The sequence below is a fragment of the Cenococcum geophilum genome (assembly GCF_001692895.1).
Source record: "Cenococcum geophilum 1.58 unplaced genomic scaffold K441scaffold_47, whole genome shotgun sequence".
In the NCBI taxonomy this organism is placed as follows: domain Eukaryota; kingdom Fungi; phylum Ascomycota; class Dothideomycetes; order Gloniales; family Gloniaceae; genus Cenococcum; species Cenococcum geophilum.
Window position 1 is genome coordinate 356,345 of NW_027137605.1, and position 25,646 is coordinate 381,990.

The following is a 25,646-nucleotide window of genomic DNA, read 5'->3' on the forward strand; positions in this document are numbered from 1 at the left end:
AATAGGCTATATAGGTAGTACTATAGGGGTTGCTAATTATACTAGGACATTGCGGGCCGTTCTTATATTATTTATAGTCTAATTTAAAGGGTTTCTAGCCTTATACTGTTTAGCATATACCTTAATTTAGCGGAGGCCTTAGTTAATAGTTAAGCACTAGTTTATAAGTTCCTTTAGCGTCTATATAGTAGTAAAAACTAGTAGTATAGCTCGCTGTAGGTCTAGGGTAAGCTTATTAAATAGGTTTAGTATTAAATCTTCCTAGGGAATTTAAGCCTAGCTAGCTAGGTATAGAAAGTAGGTCTAAAAAGCTAAAAAGGTCTCTATTATTTTTATATTTAGGCGTTTTATACTTTAAATGGGTCCTTATAAATAGAATATAGGTAGATAATTATCTCTTTTCTAAAGAGGAAGGGATCTGCTAAGTTTTATGCGTATTGCGGACATAGGTATATCTATACGTCCCTATTAGTACAGCTAAAGATATAGGCCATTTTAGCCTAAGTAGTAGGGAAGTAGTCCGTATTAACTTTAAGCTTATCCTATAATTAAAGCTTTTAATTATTAAATATAGGGTTGGTTCTGTCTATAAGTAATAAGGGGTCTACAACCTTCGCGGACCGTAACGATACTAATACTATATATTAGGCTAGGGTTTTAAGGACTATAGCAAGTCTCTAGGTATCTAATAACTCTTTACTAGGTATAGGGGGTTCTCTAGCTTTAAGTAGCTCTTAAAGTTATTTACTTTTAGTATTAGCTACTATAAGCTCCTCCTAGGAGTTTAAGTTAGTTACTGTTTTACTATTAGAGGTATTTAAGGGTCCTACAGCTACTTTACTAGCTACTGTGTTTCTTAGCATAGTAGTATAGTTATTAGGGTAACTTTTAGTAGGATTCTATAGGGGTTCTAATCTATACTTATTCTATAGGTCTTATTATTCTTTTCTATTCTTTAAGTTCTAGTAATAGTCTTTAGGTTTACTTCTATATTCTATTCTTATTTATAGTCCTATAAATATATTTAAGTTTCTTCTTAAGAAGAAAGGGTGTTTAAGCTTTAGATAATATTAGCGACTTAGTTAATTAAGGTATAAGTACAGTAAGAGGGACGCGTAAGCCTATATAATTGGTAGTCTATAAATAAGGATCTAAAGCTAGAGAAAGAAAAGAAGATAAAGGGTAGCGCCGCTTAATATTATATATAATCCTCTAGTTACGTAACGGCGATTATCTAAAACTATATAAAACTATCTGCGACTATCCGCTATAATCTACTAATATCTATTAGCTATAATCTACTAGTTTCCCCTAGTTTCTACCAGTTTCTATTAACGCCGTAATATTAAGCCTAATAGTAATAGCGGACAATATCTTATTAAAAACTATTAAAGTTACTGTTAGTAACTGCCTTATATATATACCTAAAGTTATAAGGTTATTCTTTAAGCCTCTTTCACTACCCCTTATAGAGCCTTACTAATAAAAGTAAGAGAATATTAAGGTAACCGTATTGTTAGTAAACCTAATATTCTATACTAATTAAGCCAGTTTAATAACTACTAAAATAGACCAAATTAAACGAGAAGTGGGATTTGTTTAGTTTTAAAGATAGTATTTAAAGGTAAAAGCGTAAATAGAAGATAGAAGGGCTAAATACTTAATTAATCTTAAAGTAAAGCTTAACCTTATTAAGGAAAGCGTGGCCCTATAATACGGTTTACTAATATTAAGTCTGCCCTTATAACTATAAGGTATATATCTAACGTCTATTAATAGAACTTAGTTTAAGTTTATTAGGTTAGTGTATATAGTCTTTATAATAATAGGTAATGTTTTAATATCTATAATATGTATTGCTATAGGGGAAATGTTATATAAGGTAATACTTAGTAAGCTATACTTAGTAAAAGCTAGACTAGTAACAAAACAAACCGCAATAGGTTAAGTATTTTATATTATTTAATTAAAAGACGATAGAGTTAAAATAAGGTTCTTAATATCCTTTTAGGATATTAAGAACCTAACTAAGGCTATATTAGGGGGCGATATACGGCGTTAAAGGCAAAATAGCAGTCGTTTACTAGCAAGAGTGGCACACTCTTACAAAACGCAACTATAATCCCTTAGACCCTCGAAGAGGAATCCACCTCGGCGCTCTATAATTGGCTACTAAAGCTAGCACAAGCACTAACGTCTGCGGCGTACATTAGGCTGCGGCGCCGGTCGCTAATTAGCTTAGGAGTTTACAGGAGTTATAGGGGTTATAGAGGTGTGGCGGTGCTAGTCGCTGATTGGAGTTTGTAGGAGGTGGATTTTCTCTCCATAAGTCTGAGTTAACTAAGATAACCATGTTCCCACGTTCCGAACTTGTAACGTGACTAGCCATGTGACTCCTCGTCTCGATCGGTTCCAGCGCCTCCCGTGCTGCCTTAACAAACCCGTTCATGTCTCTTCTCAATAGTTGTACTACTGCTGATATAAGGTCCGTAACATAGACCCTTTACCACCTTAAAAAGGCTAGAATTCCCCTCCTTAAGTATATCGGTAACTCTCCTAATATCAACGCCATTAAGGGAGCGTGGATGCCTATAAGAATTACGATTATAAAAGATTGGAATGCCCAATATACGTTAGAATAGACGGACTAGGCTTAGAGAGGCGAATAGAACAACTTTCTACAAGATAAAATACGGGCTTTAGTAGCTAGAATGGCAGCGATTGATACTTTAATTATTAAGTGTAAAGGAGGAAATGAATTTTATAGTTAATACTTTATTTTAGAGTGATTTCCACTCGCTTGCGCATCCAATAAAATGGACGGTTTTCAAAACCGTCGGCCTTCGTAGAATAGTCTGTATGCAAATGCAGTCTTTCAAGATATAGTACATGAGCAGCTCACGGCTAACTTGATAATATCAACATTTTCAGAAAATAAGGCTATAGGTTCTCCAAACACAGTCGTAGGCAACACTCCAGTTCACATCCTCCGTTGCAGTAAATGAGGAAATCGAAAGATGAGAACTCATGCAAAGAGCTTTGAAGAATGCTTAATCCGTCACGTTTTTTTCCCACATGGCCAAATAACAATCAATGCTAATGCTAGCTGTGAATATGAATTTACGTGTTGGCCACAAACCAGAAGTTCGGAAACTTTTACCTTAACCGGGTATCTTTATCAGGTCTTTTCAGCTGGAGAATCGAATAGAATCAAAGCATAGACCCAAGAAAGGAAGAAAGGAATTGTCATCAAGCCAAGGAACCAAATCATTTAGTGAAGGAAAACAAGACAAGGATAAAAAGAACGAGGGGCGTCTAAATCTTGTCGAGCCTATTCGTGGTCGTCATGCTATGCCATTGCCATCATGTCATTCATCAACTCTATATGCTTGCTTGAGGTCCTATCGTCTTCCGCGAACAATAATTCTAAGTTCGATAATGCAGTATATTTGTCCATATCCATGACCCCCAACTGTTCATCCCCCAAAACTCCAAATCGTAATTCTGGTCACTTCCTTATAGTCCCACGTTAACTTCTACTCCATTGCCTTGCACCAAGAATGGTCCAAAACTTGCGTAATAGTGCTACGCTTGTCAACATCGCGATTCAGCATCAATCTAATTAGATCGATGCTCTCTTCGCTCATAATGTATGGTACGCGGAGGTCATGGTCCATGATTTCGTCAATGCTGTAAAAGGGATTCTCTTTGTAGACGATGGTGTACAGCAGGATACCGAGTGCCCAGACATCTTGTTCTTTACCCCGATAGGATTTGCCGGCAAGAACCTCGGGAGCAGCATAGTCTATACGGCAAACTTTAGCTTTACGGCCATTTTTACACGTACCCGAAGTCGGAAAACTCAGACTCACCAATTGTTCCGACAAAGACATCAAAGGGCCCACTCTTGATATACGCCGCACTCCCGAAATCTATTAGTTTAATATTTCCTTCTCCATCCAGAATCACATTTTCATCCTTGATATCGCGGTGCACAACCTTCGCCTTCGTGTGCAGGTGATGCAGGGCTTCAGCAACCTGTACAAAGATTTTCCGACACTCAGCCTCATCCATGTTCACTCGAAGTTCAATGTAATCAAATAGGTCCATTCCAGGCAGACCATGCGGAACCATCTCGATGTAGTAGTTGATGTCATCTTCAAAGAAGTCCGACATCTCGACGATATTGGGGTGCTTTAGGCCGTCCCGACGTAGATAATCAAGAACATGAATTTCAAGCGGAACGGTCCCCAATCGCCGATCTCGTGTCCATGTGTCGACTAGTATCCGACGCTTTGTCACGTATTTGATGACTACTTTCTTGCTGCTATTCTTCTTATATCGACACAGTTTGACTTGGCCATATGCGCCTTGGCCCATGTCTTCTAATACTACAAAGTCGTTGATGGATTTCTTCTTGTGTGGCTCTTTACTGTCAACCTCCTTGGGATCCTCCTTCACCCTTGTTTCTGGTAGCGTGCGTGGTTTTGATGCTTCTTGGAGTTGCATTGTAAGCAGTGACACAGGCGTCGAGTCAAGCTTTGATTCGTCTGAGTCGACTTCATCAGGATTCATGACGCTTACTGATTGGCCGGGCGACGGTTGATGAGGGGGGGTGCCAGGTCGCGACACCAGGGGTGTTACAGGTCCGACACCGTGATTCGTAGCGTGTAGATGCCTTGAATATGTGATCCAGAGTGCGTAGACCAGCTCAGGAGATGATAAACTACCAAGTGAGCCGGACTCTTCCTCGATAACATTTTCACGGTACCGAACACTTGTCTTTTCGCTTTTAACAACCCTCATTTGCACATCAACCATGATTTCCGCACCATCGCGATGCTTGGCCGGAAGACCGCTGGGTCGCAAAAAGATAGCAGCTGCATCGGCTTTACCCTCTCGCATGGCAAGCAGTGCTCTCGCTCGCCGAAAGCTGTGCTCTGGAATCACGATGCCATCTACGAGTTCGATCTTGTCTTCATCAGTCATAACGAGCAAAATTTTATCGAAGCCGGGGATGAGATCCGTAATGTGCAGTCCATCAGGATGTGGTTGACCGAAGAGTGCAGATGAAAATACGGTGTTTGAACTTGTGATAGCGAGATTTGCGGCGGATAAAACTACGATTCCCGCAATGTGAGGAAAGCTAGATACCCGAAAGGTTGGTTCGCCTAAAAGCTGCTCCACAGTGACAGGTATGTTTATGCTGTTTGACGTTCTCGCCGTAAAGGTTCGAAGTTCTGCGATCTTCTCATAATCCAGGGCGCCTGTGTTTGTTCCTGTAATTCTAGGAATTGCAGGAATGAGTCTTTTGAGATCCATCCCTCTCCGCATTCTATCCGTCCCCCACACTGCTTCTGTTGCCCCTTGCCCCTTAGTAACACATCCAACCTCGTCAACATTGACATAGACAACATCTTCCGCAATTTCTTCTAGCACCCATATGAGGCCTCCATGTTTCTCCTTCACCCACAGACTAGCCGAGCCAAGGGCGCCGTTGCGCTTCTGGATTGGAACAACGTCGCCACAAAGTAAGACCCCTCTTGATCCCTTCGATGCATGATTCAAACCACCTTTGACGTTCCTTTTTGATGTGTACGTGGACCCGCTTCCATCATCTGTTTTCGACCTTCTGCCAGGGGCTGTTTGTCTAGAAGGAGGCTTGCTAAGAAGCTTGGCTGTAACACCATTGCCTACATTCAGAGCGGTGGTGGGGTTGGGGCTCGTCCGTTGACTTTGACTGTAGGGCTCTCGAGATGACCTTGCTGATCCCCCATCAGGATTTTTCAGTTTCTCCTCCAACCACTTTCTCCGTTCTTCCCGTACCACTTCCAATATCCCGAGCTTCCGAACTTCAGCTCTAGTTACCCCAAATACTAGGCAGGCAAGGTCATTTGCAGCTGTGATCGTCCACGGCGCTTTGGCCTCTGTGGTGAAGATGGCTTGCGCGGCAGGAGCCCATCGACTCCCATGACCGTGAGGCGCTGGTCCAGCGTTATGTGGTCCGGACATTGTCGGAATCGACTGAGGGGCTGTGGAGATAGCGGTAGGAGATATAAGTTGGTTAATTTGCCCATTGTCACCAACGAGATACGGTTGTGCCAAGGCATCGTTAAGTTGGCTCTGAATCGTAAGAGGGGCTGTATCGGTAAATGTTCTTTTCAATGTTGCTCGGGGAGCGAGGGGTGGAGGCGGTGACGAACGCGCAAACTGCGTGGCGTCGATAACAGTATCCTCGGAGAATTTGACTGTGTTCTTTTCCTCGGTGGTAATTGTATCCCTTGCGGCTGTTTGTATCCTGCTAGCTTCCAGACTAGACTCTCTACGTCTAAAAGTTCTTGGCGATTCCGGCTCATCCAAACTTCCAGGGCTATCGCATCTAGATAGGAAACTTTTCTCGAAGATATTTTCCCCACACATATCCGGTGGGCCTGTAAGAGGACCTTTGGAACCCAACCCATGTGCGCGGGACGCATCTTGCCCTATGAGATTTGCTCTTGTGAGGAGCTCCATCATACTTTGAACTTCCTGATCACCACTCAACTTTGCTTGGGCATTGGCGATTCCGGGATTGCTTGCTGCCCAACCCAATTTGTCCCGCATAAAGTCTATCGATCTTTTTAACACATTTTGCCTATTGTGTATATATTCTTCTGACTGGTGTGCAAAAGAGAAAGAGTGTAGAGATTCGGAAGGAAATCGGCTTAGGTCCTCACTGAAGTTCAGTGTTGGTGAAGATGGCCCAGATGGGAGAGAAGAGGAAGGGTGGCGGCTTTGAGGAAGGGTAATGCTCATTGACGCAGATCTGGATTGTGCACCCGGACTACTACTGGGTCCTGCTGGGACCCTTGGTGTTGGTTGTTGACGGATACGACGAAGGCCTGATGCTCCAAGGCCATGCTCATGCTCTGGGACGATTGGTGACCTTGCATATCAAATGTCATTAGCAGGAGTCTCCAGTACATCAGTGTACAATTGCGCTTGCTCCATTCTCAGTGCATTGCTTTGTTCCCGAGGGAAATCCTTTGTTTTACACACCTCGCTATCATATCAAGTGATCCAGCATCGAAAGACATGCGCGGCCGTATGGTGTCTATGGCCATGGCCGAGCTCGAGGTATGTGACAAGAGGTTCCCCGTGCTCTTGTTCTTCGGAATAGAGATTTCGCTGACGGCAAAGCGGAGCGTCGAGTGTGGATTTCGTTCGGAGTCATGATTTGATGTGCCTGGATGCTCACGCCAGTTAGCAATATGTTTAGTAGACGCTGCTGTTCTTCGGCATTTCGTAGCATCCCGCCTAGAAGTGAGCCAGGTGAATTTGGTCACAAGAAACATTGGCCTGGCATGTGTAGTTGAACTCCTGGAGTATTGCCTCAGGTATGTGCTTATGTTTGTCTGTCCGGTAAGGGGTCGAAGTCGACGTGCAGTAAATGAAGGACGGAAGGTTGCAGTGCGGAGTCTGTTGATGGCAAAGTTCCACGGCCATAGCGAGGGCGGCGGGTGGGATGGAGTATGTTAGAAAAGGCGTGGAAAGGGCTTACCATGATCATTTGGTCTGCTCATCACCATGAGATGGCTGACGGAGGCCAGCGCGTGCCGGAGGGAGTGCGGAGGTCTCGGGTCAGTTGGTAAAGGTTGCGCGCGACGGTGTGTGGGAAAACAGTGTCAGACGCCAAGCAGGAGCCGACGGGAGATATGGAGATTATGTGCCAATACTGTCAGCGGCGTGGGTCGTTTCCAGCAGTCTAGAAGTGTTTGCGGGGTGTGATGTACGGGTAGTCGTTAGGATGGCCTAATGGATGAAATATGATATCTACAATCTAGGACGAAGTAAAAGAGCAGATTCACTAGGTGAGTGGAAGCTAGCTCCCAGCTATGAGTAAGGCTGAGCTGCGAGGACTTCTTGATACGATCACAGTCAGCCACGCAGTGCCATGAAGAGATGTGCACGATGCGTTGTGGGATGGGGGCTGATCTGGCTTAAGGAGGCCCCGCGTTTCTGCAGACCTCAACGTGCCAACCGTCGAATTCGGAGAGTTGTAGATCCCACCCACCCCCGTCTCGCCATTCATCCAACGAGAATCTCCTTCCAAGAAGAACGCCAGAACTATACAGCTAGTGTTACACAAAATACAAGATAAAGTCCCGAAGCCAGACGTACCGAGGATTATCTCATAAATGAGACGCTCCGTAGTAGAATTTTAACCGAACCCAGTTAGAGCAGCACGTGCTTGGTTACGGGGCAGGTACGACAGAAAATCGCTCATATCTGCTCCCTATATTTAGGCGTCAGTTTAGTAGCAACTACAGTAGAATTGGTTAGTACGATATCTGATTACAACGATATACTCTATATTACGATCTACATCCCTTAATTAAAGCGTTTTTGGTGTAAATTTACGATATTCTGACTTTTAATGATATCGTTAAGTCTCTCCTACCAAAATTGGTATAACTAGTAGAGATTTCATATAGGAGGGAGCCTAATTTAGTCGGCAAGGAGTTCGCCTTAGGCCTTTTTAAGTATAAAGCCCCCTTTTATTGCTTATTAACCCAACACGCGACTCTTTATATAACAATACCATTGGTATAACAATACGCTCGGCTGTATAAACCGTATCGTACTAACCAGTTTTTACTGTAAAAGTTTTTAAAAAAATTAATTTCTTTTTATAATTATAGCTTTATAAAAGTATTATTAAAGGACAAGATACATTATTATAAAAGAAAAGTTAAACTTTTAACAAAAAAATTTATAATTTTATCCCCTAGCCCGCCGAGTTACGTCCATCTGTTATTGATAAGGATTTAGCCAATCAGACCAATAGAACCAAATGGCCGTGCTCAGGAATATGAGCCTGGTGATATCCACTAAATATTATATAAAACAATCTATGTAGCTTATTCCTTTGAGTCGAGTGGCTCAATATGAGGTAGCCAACACTCGTCCTTTCTGCAGAACGGAATCTGACATATTTTACACACCCAAAATGCGTCCTTGGCACTCGCAGAGGCCTCTTCCACCGTCCGACGGGTGTAGCTCTACATATTTGTTCGTCTACTCTACTAGCTTATCCACGATCTCATCCGTGAAGAATTGACCGAATATAGCAAATGGATCGCTTCAATCAAGGGTAGGAGGTAGATTTGGGGTGCCGTGGTCGTCGAAATCGGAGGTGGTTTTTTAGCTACCAGGTCTATATCATTAGAAGTACAATTGGAAGGCATGGTTGATGGTAATGCATTGATCAAATCTATGTAGGCTATACGCGTAGTTTTGATTCTGGTGTTCCACACGGAACATCTACTAGATGGACGCCGGCGGGTTAAGGGATAACTAATTACCTGTAAGGTGACAAGCTCCGCACCACCCAGCCACCAGACAAACCTACAAAAGGTAAGCGAGGTGACTCCGCCACCTGTCATTACCTATATTTAACATTTTATATAATATAGAGTAGAAAGATATAATAGAGAACTTATACCTTATATTATTTTCAAAGTAATTAGATAATAGAAAGGTAATAAGGTTTAGTAGTGATTTAAGAATCTAGTAGTTAATTACCCTAAAATCGCGCCGATGTGGTCTGATTTATGAAATAAACTGGGGGTGTTAAACAAGCTCTTACCACATGATGTGATGAGATACATGGAGATATTCCCCTCATATTTGAAACTACCAAGAGGGCCCGCTTTAAAGAAATGTTATCAAACGACAACAAAAAATCCCTCGTGACTAGCAACAGTGGTCAAAGATTTCTTTAATTTTTGTATATTCCGTCCATTTCACAACCCCGAGTCTGACAAAGAAAAGAGCTACTGAATCAACCCAGACTCTCCATGCCTGCAGCACCCATTATTTTCGTTTACCCTTAACAAATATATCCCTCTGGCCCTTTCGCAGGTGGGCATCTGGAGGGCTGGCCTGACATGTGGAAAAGGTTAAGGTTCGAGTGCTGACAGACAGTCCTCCAGTCTTAACCACTATTCTTGGAAAACCGGCATGTCATAGTACTATTAATCCACATTGGGTTGATAGAATTCGTCACCATAAATCGGCCCACATTATTTAGAGCGTGGTCAGACTAGAACTTGGTGACGTTTAAGCTTGCGAAAGGGCTTAATTCCTCTGCGCAAACTGAAAGATCCCCGTCTTTCAAATCTCATTACTTGCAGTTGAAAGTCAGATTTTCTTCTGGGGACCGTGTAGTATGTAATGTGATCTGTGGTTTGGAAAGTGATATGAAACTTGATGGATTCTCCACTCCTAGTCTTGTTACGAATGTGGGTTAGGGTATGAGGGAATAAGTAAAATTTTAACGCTGCCGAAGAGCTTCCTTGTGCTCTTGCCAAAAGTTTCTACAGGCTTGAGATTTTGTCAAGCAGGTCAGCTAAGTGGCCGTCAATAGTGGAAAGATCTTACCTCGATGCATGCTAACTTGCTCAATCCACCATTCCCCAAAACTGTCCTCAACAGACACGTCAACCTTATTAACGCGCTCGTCTCTTTTCAGGCCACAGAGCGCGCACTGCTGTGGCGCTAGGATCCCACCATCAATCTCCTTGCAAACCCTAACAGACATAACCTCTTGAACTTCCGGAATGGTTCCTAGATAGCCCGGTCGGATGACATTACCAGCGGCAACAGCTGAACGAAGCCGGCCAAGCTGCTCTCGCCAGGCCCGTACAACATCCAGCGCTTCTCTTTCTTCTTTATTAATCTCACTCTTGTCTATACCGGTAAGTTTCATGCCAGAGGTTCCTCTTGACGACGCCGGTCCTAGCTTCATTCCCTGTGCAAGGTGCATGTCTCGTTTCCAACGTAATTTTCTACCGGCAATTATACGAGCTGCAACGGTAGCGATCATAAGGTAACCTCGGAGAAAGCTTAGAATGGCTGGATCTGAGAGAAGTTTGTTTTTCATTTGATATGTCTGCGCTGCCATAAGGTTGAACAGCTTCGTCTGCGCTTCAGAGAACAGTGACAGAAAAAGAGCAAGAAGGATTCCCGGAGGAGGCACGTTCGTAGGAGGTAACTCGTCTGGTGCAACCTCTGCAAGACCTGGTGGTGAAGTTGCAACCGGATCATCTATAAGGGGGAATACTCTGGGTATTCCAAGGCCAGTTTCATTTACTTCTGAAATAGGAAGAGATGTTTCCCAATCAGTAAAATCGTCCCATGGAACATCTTCCATATGTCCCTGAGGATGAGACGGCGGTATAGAACGAGAAGCGGCCAACTTAGTCAGATGAGCCCCCGGAACAGAGGGCAGTTTCTGAGTATGAGACATTCCTTCTATTCCACCAACATTAGGAACATCGCTGCGGCTAGAGAAAGAAGAGAGGGGGTGAAAAAGGCTATAAGCTGCCCGGTCTGTCTGTTCGGAGTTACGGGTTCGAACAGCTTCTTCGAGTGCTGGAGCCTCGAAGTCGCCGAAGTCATCTTCGTCATCAGGCTGGCCGACATCAAACAAGACGTTGGGATCGCGCTTGGGTGGAGTACTAGCAACTGGCCGGTGCGCACTTAGGGACGCTTGCTTGACAGGTAGAGGTCCGAAATCGAAGGGGTCATCGGTAAAATTATGTCTAACTGTACTCGGATTCTGATCTAGGTTATATTGGGGTGCATTCAACGTAGTAGCAGGTTCAAGAGATTGAAGTGCCTCCCAAGAGCTAGCGACTACAGTGCATGAAGGAACAGCTTGGGGAGGTGCCGCACCCTCGAAGTCGCCCCATTCATCAGTCTCTTCACTGATGGGAGCTTGGACCTGTCCGAGATTAGACGGTCGACAAAAGGAAGGCAGATTAAAATCTGCTGGTGGGGGTTCCTTTCGATTCTGAGACAAACACGTCTCCGAATCTATTGTGGTCAAGTCATCGAAGAAGCTGAACCGGTTTGTGGCAGTTCGTGGCGCTAATGCCTCTGTTTGAGAAGACTCTGGGTGGGCTGGAGACTCGGAGGAAGACGAAAATTCCGCGAACAAATCTGACGACATGATTACTTGAAATTTAGGTTTGAAACGTGCTTGCTGGAATTTCTCTCAATGTGTTAAGCTGAGCCGCGTACATTGAGTCGTAAGGGGGGGCTTGGACTGCTTGCCCCTCTTTTCTTTTTGTTTCTGCCGTTCCCAGCGAGCGTCAGCAAATGAGCACTCAAATCAAAAGCCCCCGCGTACCTGCAGAAGCCGCCTCCCTTATCTTCGCATGCTTCAAGTCTTGTATCTTGACGTGGGCAATTAGAAGTTCAGGCCACCTCGTGCACGGCCCCACCCGAACTTCTACCGGAGGCGCTTCTTGTTTAGCCTCGTCTGTGCTAGTTTGCCATTTTCACTATCCTTGCATCTCTCCGCTGGGCGCCGTGTTGTCGACTTTGAAACGTTGAAACACGAGAAACTGTCCCATGTTTAATGAAGCAAAGCAAGCCTAAGCGCCAACGTGCCCCCTCTATCTAAAATGGCGCAGACTCATTTTAGAACAAGTGGCAATGACTACTTATCCAGGTAGGTGGCCTTTCTTCATCCCGTCACCACTTCGCAACTTTTTGTTTCCCTTTTTTTAAACAACACCACACTCCTTTTCCTTGCTTCTTGAAGCATGCTACATTCTTTACCATGAAATTCGTCACACTCATTCTTGCGGCTCTGGCCAGCCTTCCATCCGCTGTTTCCGCTCAGTCGGTTTTTGCTCATTTTATAGTAAGTTGATTCTACAATCTTCAACCTCTTTTCCCCCTACCGTTTCTTCTCATGCTAGAGTAACAAATGTAACCACATTAGCAGACTATATTAGAACTTCCAATAAACTACAGGGCTCCGGCGCTAACAAATTAATAGCTCGGCAACGCTGGTTCTTACACCAAAACACAGTGGCAAAGCGACATAAAGCTTGCCCAGGAAGCTGGCATTGATGCCTTCGTCCTGAATATTGCCCCACCATTAGCCGGGGCTACCTCTACCCAGATTTCCAACGCATTTAAGGCTGCCAACGACTTGGGTTCGGGCTTCAAGCTGTTTTTTTCATTCGACTATCTTGGCGGTGGACAGCCGTGGGTTGCTTCTGATGTCATCTCGCTCTTGCAAACATACACTCCCAACACCGCACACTTCAAGTACCACAACCTTCCCCTGGTATCTACTTTCGAAGGTACGAATAATATCGGTGATTGGGCCCATATTCGAGCCTCGGTTCCTGGTGGCATTTTCTTTGTTCCTGATTGGAGCAGCCTTGGTCCTGGAGGTATCTCCTCCCAGCTAAGCATTATTGATGGTGCCTTTTCATGGGACATGTGGCCGAATGGTGCCAACGACATGACTGACGTTCCCGATAAGGCTTGGAAGGCTGCCCTCGGCGGTAAGGCGTACATGATGGGTGTGTCTCCATGGTTCTTCACCAACCTTCCCGGTTACAACAAAGCTTGGGTTTGGAGAGGTGACGACTTGTGGCACGAGCGCTGGCAGCAAGTGCTGGCAGTGAAGCCAGCATTTGTTGAGATTGTCACTTGGAACGATTACGGCGAATCACACTACATTGGCCCTATATACAACGATGGGATCCCAAGAGCCCCTAACGCAAATGCTCATCCATATGTTGACAACATGCCACACGATGGTTGGCGACAGCTCTTACCATATTACATTGCGCAGTACAAGAGTGGCGGCATCGCACCCACCGTTGCCAAGGAAAAATTATCTTTTTGGTACCGCCTCACAGCGGCCGCAGCAGGAAGCAACGGAGGAGTCACCGGCAACAACTGCCCATCTGCTATCAACTTGGGCGGATACCAGTCTTATGCCAACCCCAACACTGTTGTTGAGGATAAAATTTTCTTCACAGTTCTTGTGAAATCCCCCTCTACTATCACTGTCCAGATTGGCGGCGGTACTCCTGTCACTTTCAAAACCACTAGAGTCGGCAGCAACCACTTCTCGACTCCTTTCAACGGCCAAACAGGCTTTGTGAAAATCTGCATTGTACGCAATGGTGTTACTGTGCTTTCCAGTACTGGGGCAGCAATTCAAGCGCGCCCTGCAAGCGGGGTCACGAATTACAATGCCTGGGTTGGTGGCGCAAGCACTTAGTCGCGTATCAACTCATAGTATCCCAAATGGCTCTATGAATGTTACATATTTCACTATGCCCCTTGCACAAATGCAGAGACGGGGTTTGGTTTTTCTTCTTTGGGCGGGGTTCCCAGGACATTCTTTTTCCAGACTTGCAAAGCTAGAGTTGATTAAAAAATTCGATGAATTTCAGGTTATACACTGTTTTAGCATGTCGATACCCGCTTAAGCATTACATAGTCGGTAAGATATTATAGGATAATACTAATACTATCACTTGTATTTATCCAAGAATCTAATATCTTATTTACATAATATTTCTTGCAAATTGTGAGGTGAGGATGTCGATAGGGAGTCCAATTGATAGAACGATAGGGTGTATTGTATAGACAGACGAATCCTTGAGGGAACGGAGGAGTCTGAGTGCGAGGTAAGGAAGGGTTTTCCCTAGGCACGTTCACCTGACACCTATATACTTAAAGATAGTGTTTGTAAAGGCTCAGTTAACAGAACAGATCTATTGGTAGCCAGGTAACTAGAATTCCAAGCCGAGGACTAGAAGAAGGTCGAGGAAAGGACACGTTTATATAAATGGCGCCGAGTCCCTAGCCGAGCCCCTGACCAGGGTCTGTAACAGTGCCGTGACAGCATTAAATGCGCTTTATTAGTAAATTTTTAGGGTATGAAGACCCTGAAGGCCTTCTAATAAGATTTTGATTTTTTTCTGATTTTTTTAATTATATAATCGGCTTTAGTAGGCTTTTAATAGACTTTAATTGTAAGAGTACATATATTAGATCCCGCAACAGAGGCGATAGATTCGCGAGCACTGTCTGTCTTTTTGGCCGTATGGCGACGTGGAGCGGGACACGTTACATTTAATAAGATAATCAAATTTTAATTTTTTTAAATAAATAAAAAATCGTTCTTTTTGCCTTGTTTAGGATCTAGCTTAAGATTTAATAAGTTTTCTATTAACGCCATTTATAATAACTGGGATAGTTTAGGTATATTTTGGAACAATTAGGTCTAATTTAAGGCGCCTTGGCTCCCTATTGACACTGTGGTTGGTTGGCTGGCCGGCTCCGGCGGCGAAATTAGACGAAAGTAGCCACCATGTTTATGTTTGAACTCGACGCCACCTTCGCTCTGCCTAAGCCTGAAATCGACCCCCTTGAAAAAAATACATCGTCTCTGCGGCCATGCAGAAGCGAGCCCCACTCATGTGCAACACAAAATCATTCGTTACTGGAAAGGCCGTATTGGTGCCACATTACTTCATAACTCCGTAACTCTAATAGCGAGGCTGAACTGACGGCTCACCAAAACACCGGACTCGCTTTTCCCTTTAAGAACACCGCCAGTAGAGCCCTCTTCACTCCCAGCATACTGTACACGCAGACCTCCTGATTCACATATTTTAAGCCTGGTCTTAAGCCCAATCCCAATCCTGCCTACAACCTTAGGCGGACCTTTGACCTCCTGGAGTCCTGATAACCTGAGTAGTCCCATGACGAGAAACTTATGACTTCTCTTTGGTGGAAGCTGTAGCTCTGACTCGCTTTTTGAGGTATTGTCTTGAATTAACTCGATGGCATGGGCTTGCGAAGCTAGATTTGAAGAATAATGGCGATGGTAAGGTAGACTAATACTAGTTCTGCCGTCAAACTCGTCCCAGATGACGAAGGCGCTGCTGTTCCGAGCACCCACGTATGGAAATCCGAAGTCCAAATGGCCTCTAATTAATCCTCCTCGAATTCTGACATCGCTTGCTGGTTGCTTTCTGAGCTGAGAAAAGACGTGAATAAAGTGAAGGGCGGCAGACCGTCCCAGCATTTTTAGAGGCGCCGAGCGGGTAGTGTGTAAAACCGTAATACCTCCTTTTTCGGTTTATCTTCAGAGCGAAGTGCGACGGAATATCTACGAAAAGAGCCTTTCTGCCTAGACCTTCCCAAGGCCAATCTGGAACCAATTTTGTATGGGGATATCCTGTGTTACAAGCATTATGACAGTATAGTCATCTGAGACAGTATGAGATGTGTAGAAGTATTCTTTAATCTACCTGTCAGCTAGAACTGTCCTTAACGAATTAGGCTGGATTTCCTGAAGCATAATGTTAAAGGAGGTGGCGGATTTCCGAAAATCTCTCTTAGATGGACAATTGCTGCGGCCGCACGTTCTAGCTGCGACGGAGCCTGAGAATCAATGTTCCACGACACAATCCTTATCGTGTGATTTTGATCCCATGGCTCTCTACTTCGATATTCATAGGGACGCCAAACAGAAGTAGTCGGCGAGCAGCGGCAAGGTGTAACAGCTTGAGGTGTCGGTTTCATAAAACGCGATCATAGCGGGGAGCCCGAAAGGCATTGAATTGGCCTGGCGGAACGTCTAATGAAATGAAAACTACAAGCAGGACTATCTTTAAAGGAAACCCTAGGATTGTTGCTGTTAGCTTGTGATTAACGAAAAGGTAACGGCACGGAGACCTTTTAGACCGTCAACTAATGCATGGCTTGAAGCGGGAGCATTCTAACTCCATCCATTTTTCTGTAAATGTTCGGCGAGCATCTAACTCGAGCGTTGAGCAGATGGAGGTTAAGTCGCCGGTTGGGTTTTCGGCGGAGAGGAGGTCAAGGATATTGCTGGATACTGCTGGCTAACTCTTCTGCATGAATGGGCGGAATCCACGCGCGCTACAATGCAATTAATGATGGCGAGGAAAGATGTTGTGATAAGAAGGAAGGAGAGTATTTTATTTTAATGTGTTATAGGTGGCACCCTTGTCCAGGCGCTTTTTTGGCCTGGGTTCTATTTTTAGTTTGGTGTTTTGGTGACTTTAAGCCTGGCAAATTATACCCCGTAGCCGTACTTGAAGCATTTCCGCAACATTAAGCCCCATGTATAATTGCTAAGTCTTGATTTTACCGGTAACAGTCCGTGCCAAGCCTGAAGCGTGCGGGTGGCAAGCGGAGGAAGGTCGAGCATTTTCTTAAGGCAGGATACGTGGAAATACTCGCGTTGCTAAGTACCGAGTACGATCCAATATTCAGCCTTGATCTCAATCCTCAATTCTCCTGTTTCCTTTTGAAGGAACTATAGTCGGCTCGGAATCGTGCTCGTACCATGTACCCAGGTGGAGTTGGCTGTGACAGAAGTGTTAATGCGGGCTCACTCTCGAGTTGACATTGTAAGCGTAACCCATTCTCCGCAACCTTTTCTTCAGGCGTCATCTGCGAACACCGCTCTTGTTCAGCAGCGACATCCGCTATTATCCTTAGAATGTCCTCTCTTTCTCTGTGGCGCCTGTAGATAGTGAAGGTCAATAGAGCTGGCTCATTCTCCTCGATTGTGCGTATTTTGGGAAGCCGAGCTCTGATATGCTTCTGAGACATCTCTGCCGACTGCACAGCTTAATTCGGTTCCTGATTTTTTTTGGCTCGGTTAGGTTAGTTCTAGTTGGTTTACGTACGCGTTTATAGGCAGCTAATTATCTTAGGACAGTTTCTAGGCATTAGAGCACCATTTCTAGCTTGGTTTCTCGTGGTTTCCTGTTTGGCAAAGTATGGTACCCGCAACTACTCCGCACACATGACGCTATTGTGGATAAAGAATCCGGTCTTGGGAAGACTGACGTAGCATATTCATAGAGCCACACCTTACGACCGTCATTTTCCTGACTTACCAAAAGTATAAAAATGCATCCGATTTGAATTCATTGTGACCCTGCTCGCCGTCCGGCCTTTGCCCCCTTTTTCGGACCATTCTGCCCTTTCCTTATCCGATAACTATCCGCTGCGATCAATGTATTGCGCCGTTTTGACCTTGACCGTTCATTGGACTCGTTGGTTAACGATTCTGCTGTCTTACGCTTACGCCTAACTGCTGTTTCTGCCTTGGAACTTTGCTCAGATACTCCTTCAGCTTTTCGCGTCTGCTCAGATCCCCGCGCACTTTTCCGGGGAATACTGGCTGGAACCGGTGGCTGGGCCTCAGTTGGAGAAGAGCTTCGTCGTCTAGATCCATTACGCGCCGGCATTTTCGCCCTGGAACTTCGCTCAAATATTCCTTCCGCCTTCCGCATCCGCTCAGCTATCCGCGCACTTCTCCAGGGAACACTAGTTGTAACTGGTGGCTGAATATCAACTGAAGGACTTCGTTTTCCAGGCGCATTGTGCGCTCTGGTTAACGGTCGTTCAGAGGTCACAAGCTTGAGAGCAGCGTTAGTCTGCCGTCGGCGTTTAGGCTTACCCTTTAGTTTAGACACCCTTGAGGGCTCCACCGGACCAAGCAAGGGCCGCCTACTGCTGTGAGTAGTACCTGGGGAGAAAGTGGGTTGCTGGTTTGTGGCAGACTGGTCCACAGATGCATTAGGCTGGGCTTGGGGAGAAGGGTTGGAAGATCGCGTTTGGGAGTAGTCTGAAGTTTGAAGAGGGTTCTGTCGATGGGGAGAAGAGGCGCCTGGAAGAGGTGGTAACCCCAGAAATTGCCGGGTAAACGGGTTGAGGGCACCTCGCTCAGCGAGACCCCCTAACTGGCGTAGGCGAGCCTTTTCCTCAGGCTGCTCGTGTCTCCATATCTTTCCAGGCCGATCGGTCCATCGCGAATCCCAGCGTCCCTGCTTAATCCATTTGTCCTTAACATTCTCGTATGCTATCTCCTCCGCCTGTAAACGCGATTCGGGAAATTGATTGCATTCTCTAGCCCAAAGCCAATGTCCCTCCTTAGCCAGGTCGTATTCAGGTTGTTGTGTATACCGCGGATCCCAGATTCCGCGCTCCGTCCATTTGCCTTTAACCCTCTTGTAGACCATATCCGGGAGTCCATCAGGTGCCTTGCCTGCTTTAAGTCTCTTTCTTTCTATCATCAGATCATATTCAAACTGATTGCAGGGACGTGACGCGTTGATATTAGGCGGCAGTGTAGGCTTCTCACGCTCATGTAGCATGGCTCTCACGTTTACTGGAGGGTTCTCGAACAGACTATTGGGAGGCCGCTTTTTCTCAGGCTCTGTCTGATAAAGACCAGCATCAGCCTCCTCGTGTTTCCACAATTCTCCTGCTCTTGAACCAGGGCCCCATTTCCAAATGCCTCGCTCAATCCAGCGCTCGCGAACGATATCCTTAGCTAACTTAGTATATGGCCCCAACAACCCCGATAAAAAGCCATCGCGGACAGCTTCTTCGATCAGTTTCTTTTCTTCGTGGGCTTCCCGGCTGAACTGGGCATCAGGTCGGGTTCGATCGAGTTCACGAGACAGCTGCCGCCGCTCTTCGCTGCTGGATGGTTCGGGACTGAGGCTGGCGGTACTTCCGCCGGACAAATACGGTGGTGGGGGGTCATTGTCGTACACTTGTCTTCTAAGCTCAACGTCTTGCGCGTTGAGGTTTTGAAGGGCTTCGTTCAAGGTCTGTGGCCGGTGGCGGCCTGGAAATTGAATCATGATTTGATTGTTTTTGAATTATGGTTGAAAAAGACTCGAAAGTGGTTGGGTTAGGGTGGGGCGGGCAGGAGACTGTGCCACTCAGTACGTTCCGTTACGCAGGCTAGACCTTAAAATTTGATATGGGGTGAATTGCAGCATTGCTGCCTTCAGGTCCGGCGTCATGTGGCAAACGTCGACAGGAGGAAGGCTTGACAAAATAAAAACGAGGGTTAGTGCCAAAGCGTGCTTGCAGCAATCGTTCGGCCCATTCTAATCCAACACCTGCTCGAATGTGCAAGGTGTTTGATCTTACCCTTGCCACCCCGAAGTCCCCTGCCAAAATACTATGCAAAAGTCACACAACCCCAGAGCTTCAAAAAATTCTGAAGATACTTATAGATACATAACCTAGCGATTGCAATACTTTTTTGGTATTCAAAATCTAGTATATCCCCTTAGCCTTAATTACAGCGTCGTTGTGAGGTGACAAGCTCCGCACCACTCAGCCACGGCACAAACCCCAAAAGGTAAGCGAGTGACTGGCAAGATGCCAGGCACGGCTGTGCGGAACAATATATATAAGCGAGGTGATTTCGTCACCTAACAGTCGTATCTCTTTTCTATACTATTAATTAAAGACTTAAAAAATGCAGAAGCCATCTCGTTCTAGTAAATTACTAGGGCCTTAGATAGCTTCTTAATTACCTCTTCTTTAAAGCCGCGTATATATACGACCTCTAGAAATCGGTTATAGAGCCTCTCTTTAAGTTATATCTAGGCATACTTAATAGGATTTAAATTAGGCGAGTAGGGTAGCTAATTAATTACGTCTACGATGTTCTCTTTAAACCACTTAGCTATAAGCTTTAATTACTTTAAATCCTTCTCTAAAACAATAGGGAAAGACGAGAGAGGTAGATACTTTAGAGAATATAACGCCCTAAGCACCTATTACTAGACTACAGCCTATATAGGGAAGAGGGAAAGAAAATATAAAGGCAACTAAGCTCTTCCCTCTTTTTAAAGAAGTTATTTTATATATAAAAAAAGGAAGAGAAGCGCTTTTTATAAGATAAGGATATAGATAGAAAGACGCACGACGTTTTTTAGACGGCATAAGGACGATATTTTACTAAGAACTTAATAATTAAATAGACGGCAACAATATTGAAGCTTTTTAATCAACTATACCGCCATATATTCTATGTATAGGCTTCCTAGCCACGTCGCTGCTGCCCCGCAATATTCGAGCGTTAGATGAGGCGCCTACACCCCTACCGCCGAGCAATCGCACTGACCAGAGGCTTCAACACCAAGCTATTTACAGTATAGAGCCTCTAGATTGGCTTAAAAGGCGTGCATATACGAAAAGTGCATGAATTCTTGCCACACGAAGGGATGAAGGGATCAAGCGACCTTCAGGGAAGGATGCGCTAGAAGAATTCTAGAATGACATCATGTTGCCATTAGGGCCAATCACAGATGTTGGAACACAACTCTCAACGGATTGGTGGCTGAGGGGCGCATGAAGGCCAGTCGGTTTGGTGGGTGACTACCCCGCAAACTGGAATGCTGTGCAGGATGTGCAAAAAAAGGCGCAACTACTCGCGATGCAGAATGAGATTATAAAACGCGCGGCGCAATATCTACTAATGGGAAGGATGATGGGGACAAGGCCGCCCCTGAAGAAGTACCGTGCCAAAAAGTCGGGGTATATTTTTATTCTGGTGTTTGAGAGCATGGGAGGGACCGGGAGGCTGGGACTTCCAGAAGGACAGGCATCGGATCCGAAGAACCAGGCATCTGAAGAACAGAGCATTCGTTGCTAGTCAAAGCTGGTCTCGCCCTATGGTGACGGGCACGGACAGAATGCGTATGTAACGAGCAAACCAATTAGGTACTTGATACTCTAGTAAAACTTGTGACAAACTCTGCGCTTGGTATTACCATGTCGAGTGCATTCCAGAATTCCTGGAGCGAATACGTGAGGGGCGGACGGAGCGACCTCGGGGTTAGAGTTGTGGGGACTTGGGGGCGCGTGCAACGCCAGGGTCAGGGTCATATGAGTGCGGGAAGGAAGACGGGACCATCGTGGCGTGTTTATTCAACGTTAGGACCGTTGCCCAATAGACGGATTTCGCAAACCTTGTATACTTCGCAAAGTCGCTCAAGTAAAGTTACTTAGTGATCGTCGCTATCGATCGAGCCGTGACGTAGTTGTGGAGACTTAACGTCTTACGACCGGGTCACCATCGTCGTTTTGTCACCACAAGAAGCTCAACGTAAGATAGGCTTATTACACGATTTTGAAACCTCAAAAAATACAAGGCTCGGCTCCAGCCGTATTCGAAGTCCCTGCGGGCCTCCTAAATTAGCTCCAACTAGTGTAAAGAAATTTGCGAAACCCGTCTAATAGCTTCGAGCAGAGCCCAGAGGTCGCAATGCGTGCTTTTTACCCGGTGACTAGTGTCATACGCGGTGCTAGCGGTGTTGGCCTGGTTGGTCTTCAAAGGACGTCCAACGGGCAGCTCAAAGCCGCGATTGGCGGCCGTAGACTCTTTAACTTCCCTTTGTCCTCAATAATGGGCACCTGCACAGCTGAAGCCTTGTTGCCGCTGCAGAGCTAACCTCTCCTCTCGCCGTCTCACGGGCTCCCCCTTAGCGTCTCGGACGCCACAAAAGCCACAGACTTCTCCAATGCATGTCGGCGTCCCGTGCACAAGCCAGGATACCACCTCAACATGGTCTTGGGGCACAGCGATCTCTTAGCCAGTCCGGTTCGCCTTTCATGATCTCCGACGCTTGTCTTGATACAGCTTGTATGCCCGTCGACCAAGGCCCCTCATTAATCTCTTCCCGGTCCTGACCAGCACTCTTCGCTCCCCATGGAGAACCGCGGCCTGCCCACGCATGGAGCGGTGCTTCAGCTATGTAACCCTACCTGGTGGTTGGTCCGTCGCAAGGCAAATCAATTCTTTGTATCGGCATGCGCGTCCCCGCTGGTCACGTCCGCAGCATATATGATAGCTAAACCGTCCCCGAACACCTTCTTCTCCTCAGTCTCGTGTAGCCAGAACATCTTTTGAGAGCTCCTCGTAACTGGGAACCTCATTGTCTTTACCCTTTGTTCTAATTTCGAAGTACCCCTTATTCCTACTTTTTAGTCAAATCCCACTACAACCATGCCTGGTGGAGGAGTCACCCTCGTCGGGGCCACCAATGTGGACCGCGTCGAGGCCCCAGTCACCATGAGGGCATACCTCATGTGCGCTTTCGCTGCGTTTGGTGGTATCTTCTTTGGTTATGACTCTGGGTATATCAGTGGGTGAGAAACATCAGCCCTAGGAATTGAATGAGCAGAACTGATTTCCTGTTATAGTGTCATGGGTATGGAGTACTTTATCCACCTGCTCACCGGATTGGATCCCCCACCAGCGGGAGCCACCGCCGATGAGAAGGCTTATTTCACCCTTCCCTCATGGAAAAAATCACTGATCACATCCATTCTGTCCGCTGGTACTTTCTTCGGCGCTCTGATCGCTGGTGATCTGGCTGATTTCATTGGCCGTCGGATCACAATCATTGCCGGATGCTTTATCTTCATTGTCGGAGTCATACTTCAAACCGCGTCGTCTAGTCTTGGTCTTCTTGTAGCAGGCCGTCTTATTGCAGGCTTTGGTGTCGGCTTTGTGTCGGCCATCATTATCCTGTACATGTCAGAAATTGCGCCCAAGAAGGTGCGTGGAGCGATTGTATCCGGCTACCAATTCTGCATCACCATTGGTATTTTGCTTGCGTCGTGCGTTGACTATGGAACTCAAGATCGCACTGATTCCGGTTCTTACCGTATCCCTATTGCCATTCAAATGCTATGGGCTATAATGCTCGCTGTCGGACTCTTTTTCCTTCCGGACTCCCCACGTTACTATGTCAAGCGAGGAAAGCTCGACCTGGCATCGGCTACATTGGCGAGGCTCCGAGGTCAGCCAGCAGAGTCTGAATTTATCCAACAGGAATTGGCTGAAATAGTCGCCAATCACGAGTATGAACTGCGGCTTACGCCGCAGGGCAGCTACTTCAACAGCTGGCTAAATTGCTTCAAGGGTGGTCTGCGAAAGCCAAGCAGCAATCTTCGCCGCACTATTCTTGGCACGTCTTTACAGATGATGCAACAATGGACTGGCATTAACTTCATTTTCTACTTTGGCACTACTTTCTTCCAAGAACTTGGGACTATCTCCAACCCCTTCCTAATTGGTCTCATCACGACTCTGGTCAACGTCTGCTCCACACCTCTCTCCTTCTGGGCAATTGAGAGAATTGGACGTCGTCCATTACTCATCTGGGGAGCTTGCGGAATGTTCGTGTGCGAGTTTATAGTAGCCATCATTGGTGTTACCGATGGGTCGAATCACAAGGCCGTGAGCGCTATGATTTCGTTCATTTGCATTTATATTTTCTTCTTCGCCACTACTTGGGGTCCTGGTGCCTGGGTTGTCATTGGCGAAATCTTCCCTCTCCCGATCCGCTCCCGTGGTGTCGGCCTTGCTACTGCATCTAACTGGCTCTGGAACTGCGTAAGTCACGCCACTTTATTCTACACAGCCTTGCAAATCACATCAATACTAACGAGTAGGTCAGATCATCGCCGTTATTACACCTTACATGGTTGGAACTGACAAGGGTAACCTCGGCGCCCGGGTATTCTTCATCTGGGGATCTCTCTGTGTCTTGTGCTTCCTCTATGCCTATTTCCTTATCTACGAGACGAAGGGTCTAACCCTCGAGCAAGTGGATCGGATGATGGAGGAGACTACACCCAGGACCTCAGCCGCTTGGGTTCCGACCACTACCTTTGCCCAGGAAATGGGTCTTACAGACAAGGGAACACTTGACCCCGCCATTGTGGAGGATGTAGAGCGCAAAGGCTCGGTTGTTTGAATGGTGGCCTGCTCCATCAACGGTAATATTGCGAATCTAGCAACACAACGCAGTGTCTATAAAGATACCTTAACGAATATACCCCTGATCTCTTTTTATGTATTTAAAGTCTATTGTAATGTGATATGTCGAACAGCTCCATTCTGGACTAAGTGTACCCATTATGTTACCGTCACATCATGGTAAAAATAGAACGATAAAAATCGAAGCAACGTCAACGCTCAAAACACGACAAACTCAGCGTCCACACTAATCTCACTCACATCCAGTTGCATGCAGCCAATGCAAAAATCCCTGAGGATCTCATTCCTCCGCGCAACGCGGCCAAGGGGCATCGAACCAATCACCACAAACTTGGGCCCAATCCTCATGAGTCACATGCCTCAACGGGTTCGTTCATAGGTCAACCTTGCATTGGCCCCGAGCTGGCGTGAAATTCGTTTCATCAACGTTCCAGCCCATCCGGCCCCTGTACACATCGTTGGGAAGTAGGAAAAGATCACGATCAATTGCTCGGCGCCCGTGGCCTCCACACTTTCTCGGCTATGTGAGCCGTTTCGTTTCATGCACCTTCGCTTCGCTTCCTGTGAATCCGGGGTAGACGTTGCACGCATAACAAAATCCGTCGCTTGCGGATGTCGGTTCGATGAACCTTGAAAGAAGCCCTAGGACTGCACTTACTGGTCTGCCATACTTAGTGCGAGTTATAAGCTGTTGGTTCTTCAACACACCGTTACCGAAATGGTGTCGGTAACGCAATATGAAACTCAAAATTTTATGCTGATGAGTATGAGGACGGTATTGAGTTCTCCAGCTGAAAGATCCTAAGAACCTCAAGGGGTTGTGGAATGAAGATATTTCTTCCCTAAATACTAATAATAGCATCATGTCAAGGAGATTATTGCAAGAAATCGACGCAAGCTATCTAGATGAATTAATGTAGTATATCAAGCTATGCTGAGCCATACCAGCCTGGATAGTGCCCAAACAACGGGGATATGAGGCATTTAAGGAGACTCGTTACATTGGTTCACAGTTAGTGCCTCAGAATAGGAGATGTGTTCTGCCTACATGCAGAAGAATTCTGCATCTATTCTGCCTTATATTGGATCTAGATTATTTCCGCCTTATTCCGGAACAAATTGCGTATCGCTTTTTGGGGTTGATTCTGGATTAATTGATTTATTCCGGAAAAGATTTTGTCGGTAGGGGGGTACTTAG

The 25,646-nt window shown here is 45.9% G+C and overlaps 7 protein-coding genes across 7 annotated transcripts; 2 read left to right on the top strand and 5 right to left on the bottom strand.

Moving 5' to 3' along the window:
• Window positions 1–3,536: 3,536 nt before the first annotated feature.
• Window positions 3,537–7,568, bottom strand: K441DRAFT_689427 (Pkinase-domain-containing protein; the record flags this gene model as incomplete). The annotated part of the gene is made up of 5 exons (XM_067652293.1): window positions 3,537–3,805; window positions 3,873–6,839; window positions 6,873–6,925; window positions 7,039–7,225; window positions 7,541–7,568. The coding sequence occupies 5 exons, from the start codon at window positions 7,566–7,568 to the stop codon at window positions 3,537–3,539; spliced, it is 3,504 nt and encodes a 1,167-aa protein (XP_067499908.1).
• Window positions 7,569–10,315: 2,747 nt separating this feature from the next.
• On the bottom strand, window positions 10,316–11,995 carry K441DRAFT_579641 (uncharacterized protein; the record flags this gene model as incomplete). Its single annotated transcript, XM_067644337.1, has 2 exons — window positions 10,316–10,365; window positions 10,423–11,995. 2 exons carry the CDS (start codon window positions 11,993–11,995, stop codon window positions 10,316–10,318), a joined length of 1,623 nt encoding a protein of 540 aa, XP_067499909.1.
• A 348-nt stretch (window positions 11,996–12,343) lies between these two features.
• Window positions 12,344–14,314, top strand: K441DRAFT_666062 (glycoside hydrolase family 71 protein). The gene is made up of 3 exons (XM_067649601.1): window positions 12,344–12,499; window positions 12,649–12,694; window positions 12,833–14,314. Exons 1-3 carry the CDS (start codon window positions 12,453–12,455, stop codon window positions 14,075–14,077), a joined length of 1,338 nt encoding a protein of 445 aa, XP_067499910.1. The 5' UTR covers window positions 12,344–12,452; the 3' UTR covers window positions 14,078–14,314.
• A 738-nt stretch (window positions 14,315–15,052) lies between these two features.
• On the bottom strand, window positions 15,053–16,017 carry K441DRAFT_240232 (uncharacterized protein). The gene has a single exon (XM_067640711.1). It carries the CDS (start codon window positions 15,893–15,895, stop codon window positions 15,338–15,340), a length of 558 nt encoding a protein of 185 aa, XP_067499911.1. The 5' UTR covers window positions 15,896–16,017; the 3' UTR covers window positions 15,053–15,337.
• A 743-nt stretch (window positions 16,018–16,760) lies between these two features.
• On the bottom strand, window positions 16,761–17,637 carry K441DRAFT_240230 (uncharacterized protein). The gene is made up of 3 exons (XM_067640710.1): window positions 17,532–17,637; window positions 16,919–17,484; window positions 16,761–16,863 (listed from the first exon to the last, which is right to left on the bottom strand). Exon 2 carries the CDS (start codon window positions 17,452–17,454, stop codon window positions 17,128–17,130), a length of 327 nt encoding a protein of 108 aa, XP_067499912.1. The 5' UTR covers window positions 17,455–17,484; window positions 17,532–17,637; the 3' UTR covers window positions 16,761–16,863; window positions 16,919–17,127.
• A 137-nt stretch (window positions 17,638–17,774) lies between these two features.
• K441DRAFT_680309 (uncharacterized protein) lies at window positions 17,775–19,502 on the bottom strand (the record flags this gene model as incomplete). The annotated part of the gene is made up of 1 exon (XM_067651358.1): window positions 17,775–19,502. One exon carries the CDS (start codon window positions 19,500–19,502, stop codon window positions 17,775–17,777), a length of 1,728 nt encoding a protein of 575 aa, XP_067499913.1.
• Window positions 19,503–22,437: 2,935 nt separating this feature from the next.
• On the top strand, window positions 22,438–24,633 carry K441DRAFT_666065 (general substrate transporter). Its single transcript, XM_067649602.1, has 3 exons — window positions 22,438–22,809; window positions 22,864–24,061; window positions 24,126–24,633. The coding sequence occupies exons 1-3, from the start codon at window positions 22,667–22,669 to the stop codon at window positions 24,423–24,425; spliced, it is 1,641 nt and encodes a 546-aa protein (XP_067499914.1). The 5' UTR covers window positions 22,438–22,666; the 3' UTR covers window positions 24,426–24,633.
• Window positions 24,634–25,646: the final 1,013 nt, after the last annotated feature.